Source organism: Saccopteryx bilineata, chromosome 2 (assembly GCF_036850765.1).
Source record: "Saccopteryx bilineata isolate mSacBil1 chromosome 2, mSacBil1_pri_phased_curated, whole genome shotgun sequence".
Taxonomy (NCBI): Eukaryota; Metazoa; Chordata; class Mammalia; order Chiroptera; family Emballonuridae; genus Saccopteryx; species Saccopteryx bilineata.
In genome coordinates, this window is record NC_089491.1 from 124,818,840 (window position 1) to 124,825,296 (window position 6,457).

The window sequence follows — 6,457 nt, forward strand, 5'->3', positions numbered from 1 at the left end:
GCCCGCGCCTTCCGGCCTCAGCCTCCCCCGGCCAAGCGCCGCGCCGGCTGCACACAGGTGGTTTTCCGCTCCGGAGAGGTCGGCCCCGGCACTTTTCATATAACAAAGAGCTCGGCACGCCCGACCGCGCCTCCCGGTCGCCGAGGCCCCGGCCGGGCCACGCCTCCATCCGGCCTCTATCCGGCGCCCCGGTGCCCCTGCGCCTCGGCCAAGCGCTGCTCGCTGTCGCTGGAGGGCCAACACCTGCCGCTTTCACCTGCGGGCTCTGCAGAGCTGCAGAGACGTTCCCCGGGGCTCCCAGCCCTCCTTGAGATCCTGGGGGGCTCGGCCTGAGGGAAGTGCATGCCTAACCCTCCCTGAGCCGCTACGGAGCCTAAAGCCCCGCCCTCAACCCCGCATCTGTCAGCAGTAGCCTAACGTCCCGCGCCCACTTAGTTAGGAGGTGGGGGTGGGGTGCTGCCAAGGCGTGCAACGCGCAGGCGCGACCGGTGCTCCGCGAGTGCCACGTGAGGCAGGGGAAGGATTGCGGCTGTGGCAGGGAAGGGGTGGTTAGGAATGGGGGGGGGGTAGGTTCCCCCAGACGTGCTTCCCTGTCTACAGTAACCGGACGTCGAGCCCAACTGAGCCCTGCAACCTGTAGGCCTTGCAGGATCCCTTCCTCATGCCTCTTCCATGGTGGGGAGAGCCCGCAAGCTCCGCAATCCTAGCGCACCTCACCCAGGTAGCTTCATCAGACCTGCTCCTTTTTCAGAAGCCGACCTTGCTGCTTAGAAATGATTAACGAGCGCGACCTCCACCTCCACAGCGCGCTGTGGGTGAAGGGCGGCAGGGGAGAGGGGATCTTGGATTCCCGGAACAATGGCTCTTAACGCCTCACGCCGCTGGAGGGGTCTAAAACCATCGGACTGCCCAACAAGTTTTGTTTCTGCAGTCTTCACTGTTTCCTTTTTTTAATAATTAAAACGCTACTTTTGAAAAAAGCTTTATTCCTATTATCTGAACAACAGCATTTGTTTGTTTGCTTGTTTTAAATGTTTCAATAAAATCCTGGTTTCAATAGATGTTGGATTAACATTTAACACCTCATTGGTCACTAAAGCCCAAGCAGTCCAGCAGTCCCAACACAGCCTCGGCTAAAAGAACATCAGAGAAAAAGAGTTCGGCTTTTTAAACTGGCAAACAAATGCCGCTCCGCCTAAAGGAGAACAGGGCGGGGGGCGGGGGAGAGGGTTAAGGCGAACCTCGGTCCAAAATAGTTTTAAAGAGAATAAAAAGGAAAAAAGTCAGTATAAGTTTTTCTAAAGCTAGCTTGCGAGCACAGGCGTTACGGACAAGGGCTTTTGTGCCTGCTAATTGCACCATTTGTGTGCAAAAATTCCGACGCGAAGTGTGAACTCTCAACAGAAGGAAACATGAGACAACTGAAGTGCCCTGGTTTATGTGCCCTGCTCCTCCGCCGCCGCCGCTTCCTCTTCTTTCTCCTTCCTCCCGCCCAGCCTTCTGTTGCAGCTTGTTTGCACTGGGGCTTATCCGGAGCGGAAATTCCTTTCCGTTTTTGTGAATGACAAACTCATTAACAATTCATCAACACAACCTGTTCCAGCCGGCCCGTCTCCACGGCAACAGCCCCTTCCGCAGCGCGCTCATTGGCTGGCCAGGAGAATGTATCCATTGAGGCGCTCGCTGTTTGTATCCATTGAGGAGCTGCCTTGCGCAGGGGGTGTGCGAGGGCTTAGTCCGAGGGAGAGTGAGCAAATAGAGGCTTGAATAATCCGAGGAGAAAGACGCTCGGGTAGATTTGAGCTGCAGCCGTGGAAAGAGGGATTAGGAATTGCTGGACTTTTTCTTTCTCCCCTTTCCTCTTAGTAGCACGGAATCCGAATTAATTGAATTTCATTCACTCGAGAGGAACAAAACTGTCTGGGCAGCTTCATTGAGAGCGATTCATTGACACCGAGAGCGAGCGGCTGCAGCCGGGTGCAGAGGGAACTGCCGGCTTCACTTCTGTCTCGCCTTCCACAATCTCTACCCCGGTTTGGGAAGAGTGAGGTGGAATTCAACCCCGCTCCGGGAGCGGCGGCTTGGCGCGGCGCGCTCGGCCTATGCCTGCCCCGAGGGGCGACTGCTAGGCATCCCACTCTCTCTCGTAGCTCGACCCCCATGATAGATACGCTCAGACCCGTGCCCTTCGCGTCGGAAATGGCGATCAGCAAGACTGTGGCGTGGCTCAACGAGCAGCTGGAGCTGGGCAACGAGCGGCTGCTGCTGATGGACTGCCGGCCGCAGGAGCTGTACGAGTCGTCGCACATCGAATCAGCCATAAACGTGGCCATTCCAGGCATCATGTTGCGGCGCCTGCAGAAGGGCAACCTGCCCGTACGCGCTCTTTTTACGCGCAGCGAGGACCGGGACCGCTTCACCCGGCGCTGCGGCACCGACACAGTGGTGCTCTACGATGAGAGTAGCAGCGACTGGAACGAGAACACCGGTGGTGAGTCCGTACTTGGACTGCTGCTAAAGAAGCTCAAGGACGAGGGCTGCCGGGCGTTCTACCTGGAAGGTATGTGGCGAGGGAACCCCGCTCTCGGGGCAGGGCGGAGTGTGAGGGACTGCGGGCTGCTGGCGGGGCACGCGGACTGGGAGTGCGCCCCTGCTGTGCTTCTGAGCGGCGCTGCGGTTTCAGGGGCGATCGGCCGACTCCCGGCTGCGAACCTCGCGCGTCCCGCTTGGGCGAGCCGGGCTGGCGTAAAATCCACCCGCTTCCCGGCCACAGGCACCCGCCGATTCTAATCTTTTTTACTGAGGATAGTCTCCACCTTCCCTTTATTTTTGTCGTTCAATTTTGAATTAAGATTTGCAGGGCGGAGGAGGTCGTTGGGGTGCAGACTGACATCTCCTAGCCCCTCAAAATATTCATGAAAGTTGCCATTTTGTGCATTTCCGGATTCAAAACAAGGAAGATTTCAAGGGGAGGTGGGCCCGTTCTTTCCACTTCCAAGGGTGCACGTTTAAGTATCTTTTCTACATCTGGTCCTGAGTGTAGGGGGTTCGTAAGGTGCTGTCGTGTTTCCTGCGCCCGGCTGCGGCTCTCAAAGCTGTGAAAACTACTACGGGATCTCGGGTTACACGATTGCTTTTCTCGTTCTGGCAGGTGGCTTCAGTAAGTTCCAAGCCGAGTTCGCCCTGCACTGCGAGACCAATCTAGACGGCTCGTGTAGCAGCAGCTCGCCGTCGTTGCCAGTGCTGGGGCTCGGGGGCCTACGTATCAGCTCCGACTCCTCCTCGGACATTGAGTCTGACCTTGACCGGGACCCCAATAGTGCAACGGACTCGGATGGCAGCCCGCTGTCTAACAGCCAGCCTTCTTTCCCTGTGGAGATCTTGCCCTTCCTTTACTTGGGCTGTGCCAAGGACTCCACCAACCTGGACGTGTTGGAGGAGTTCGGGATCAAGTACATCTTGAACGTCACCCCCAATTTGCCAAATCTGTTCGAGAACGCAGGAGAGTTTAAATACAAGCAGATCCCCATCTCGGATCACTGGAGCCAGAACCTGTCCCAGTTTTTCCCTGAGGCCATTTCTTTCATAGGTGAGATTAATTGGCAAAACTCGTTCGCGCTTTTAAATGCAAAAATTTTTAGCCTTTCAAAGAGTTTAAACTTTTAATCTTTCTTGCTGCTTGCTAATTGGTCAGATGACAGGTCTCTAATATTCTGAGGGCCTTTCTAATCCTGATTTATCTTTTTCCTAAGAAAAGGAAATGCACCTATGGTAAGGCTGCTGACCACAGGTGTATTTGAAATGCTCTCATGACTCCTTGAACTCAATCATCTGGGGGGGGGGGGGGAGGAGTTCGTAGTCAGATAAACAGAATTTTCCCACAATCTTTGGAATGAAGGAAGGCTAGACAGAAGTAGTACTTATGGTAGGCAGGAATGCTAGCATTGCTTTGTAGTTTTAAAAGATCTGAGAGTTATTTTAGGACATCAGGTTAGTTGTTGGAAAACCCTGTGAATGCTAGATGTCGTAATTCAGTTGAATGTTACTGTGATACCGGTTAACAGTGAGACAGTGAGAGTAACCTGAGCCTAGCAGGAAGGACTGTGGGCTGGAAGCCTGGAGAAGCAAATCTCCAAGCATTGTAATGCATTTCCTATTACAAAGGAACTCATTTTCAGGCCATGTTGACATCCTGTTCCTCCTAATAGGCTGTCCCCTGTGACTTCCCTCTCTCTCTTTAAAATGCCTGAATACCTCCATTGTTAGCTGCACAACAGTTGGAGAATAATTTAATAGACCCTTGCAGTCTGCTTGTCTGTATAAAAGGCATTCACTACCATATTGCAGGGTTTCTGGTATTCACATGCTGAGGCAAAGAATGAACACATTAAGGAGTTTTTTGTTGGCAGAAACTTAATACAAAAGCTCCCTTTTCAGAAAATATCTAAAATATGTCATTGTGCCCAGTGTACATGTTTTATCGCAATGGTACATTTTCTGTTGCCTGCAGGGTTCAACTACCACACACAATTTTTAAAGAAATATTTTTTAAAAAATTATCTTTTAGACTGATCATTCATAAACAGTGGTTTTTTTCAGGCTACTGAAATCTTGCCTTTCATTCTGTGTTTGCAGATGAAGCCCGAGGCAAAAACTGTGGCGTCTTGGTGCATTGCTTGGCTGGGATCAGCCGCTCAGTCACTGTGACAGTGGCTTATCTTATGCAGAAGCTCAATCTGTCAATGAATGATGCTTACGACATTGTCAAGATGAAGAAATCCAACATCTCCCCCAACTTCAACTTCATGGGCCAGCTGCTGGATTTCGAGAGGACGCTGGGACTCAGCAGCCCGTGTGACAACCGAGTCCCAGCACAACAGCTATACTTTACCACTCCCTCCAACCAGAATGTCTACCAGGTGGACTCCCTGCAGTCCACGTGAAACGGTCCACACTCCTCCTGTCTGGAACGTGTCCTCTCCTTCAGCAGTTTCTCTGGCAGCATCAACTGGGCTGCTTTCTTTGTGGCCCCAGGTGTCCAAATGACACCAGCTGTCTGTATTAGACAAGGTTACCACATGTGGAACTGGTTATTATAAAGGGAGAGATTTGCTCCATTCTCGTTGGAAGAACAGGACATGCTGTATAGATATAGGCAGTAGGTTTGCTCCACATCTATGAATACAGCCTACCCACGCAGGGACTGGAATTTGAGGACTTCCAGATAAATCGGGTAGGACCAAATGGTAGGATAGGAGCATGTACTCTTTAGGGCCTGTATGACTGTTTTCCTTTTGCATCTGGAACTATTGTCTTCAGTGAAGACTGATTCAATTTTGCATATAGAAGAGCCAAAGACAGGTTTCTGTAGTATCAGTTTGCAAAAAGTAGAAAAAACAACAACACAGTAATAGGTAAAATGAATCTGATACTCCATTTGATAATTGTAAATATTTGATCTTTAAATCACTTGGCAGTGTTTGAATTGTGGTTTGTTTGGTTTTTTTGGTGGGTTTAAAAGAAATCATCCAAAGGAAGAAAGAGCACTATAGCACATCCTTAAAAAAAAAAGAAGAAACTTTTGCTCTTTTCTAATCCAAAGGATATATTTGCAGCATGCTCAACATTACCAATTTTGAATGACTTTTTTCATGGACATTATTATCACTGAGACCTTGTTATGGTGCAGTCTTCAGTTTCTTTCATATATCTTCCTTGTGAATCCCTCCTCTCTCTTAATGTAGTTTGACTCTGCCTTACCTTTGTATATATAAGTATTTTGGCTTGTGTTGTCTTAAAGGGTAACCGTGGAAAGGCACCAAAATCATGGGCTCACTTTTTAAAATTTCAACTATGCTAAACAGTATATTACCTCTGTACAAAATTCTTCAGGGAGTGTCAGCTCTAATGCAATACTTTGGGTTGGTTTCTTTCCTTTAAAAAACTTTGTATAAAACTGGAAGTGTGTGTGTGAGCATGGGTACCCGTTTGATAGGTGAAGTGCATATGATTGTGAAGAAGGGAAAGTTAAGTTGCTTCATTATGTTCATGGTGTAAACTTTTGAGAAAATTTATTATAAGAATGTAAAACCTTAAATTATTAATAAATAACTATTTTGGCTATTGAATGTGTGTGTATGTGTGTTTAAAATTCTTATTGTACCTGAGTGTGAAGTGACACAGTTTATGTATTTTTCAGGTGGGACTGATACTTGTAAAAGCACATATAAGAATAGCAGGGCAAAGTTCTCATCTTTTAAGCTATTCCAAGAATATTCAGGTGCAGTTTATGAAGTTTGTCTTTTGCTTCAAATAAGGATGATGTCATAGAAGGGACTGTATCGTGTATGGACAATACTTTTATGAGTATAATTTTGGTTTATTTAAGGAAATCGTAGTGCTCTTGAAAAAGATAAAGCCATAGAGTACACCTGGCTGCCGAGGTGAAAGGTAAGGT

At 49.1% G+C, this 6,457-nt stretch overlaps 1 protein-coding gene across 1 annotated transcript; it reads left to right on the forward strand.

The window, feature by feature from the left end:
• The first annotated feature begins 1,670 nt into the window (after window positions 1–1,670).
• On the forward strand, window positions 1,671–6,128 carry DUSP6 (dual specificity phosphatase 6). Its single transcript, XM_066257778.1, has 3 exons — window positions 1,671–2,560; window positions 3,152–3,589; window positions 4,636–6,128. The coding sequence occupies exons 1-3, from the start codon at window positions 2,161–2,163 to the stop codon at window positions 4,941–4,943; spliced, it is 1,146 nt and encodes a 381-aa protein (XP_066113875.1). The 5' UTR covers window positions 1,671–2,160; the 3' UTR covers window positions 4,944–6,128.
• Window positions 6,129–6,457: the final 329 nt, after the last annotated feature.

Excerpts from the sequence above, each read along its gene's own strand:
- DUSP6 (XM_066257778.1), top strand. The coding sequence starts at position 2,161 with ATGATAGATACGCTCAGACCCGTGCCCTTCGCGTCGGAAATGGCGATC. Across the intron at positions 2,561-3,151 it reads CCGGGCGTTCTACCTGGAAG|GTGGCTTCAGTAAGTTCCAA; the intron begins GTATGTGGCGAG and ends TCGTTCTGGCAG. Across the intron at positions 3,590-4,635 it reads TGAGGCCATTTCTTTCATAG|ATGAAGCCCGAGGCAAAAAC; the intron begins GTGAGATTAATT and ends CTGTGTTTGCAG.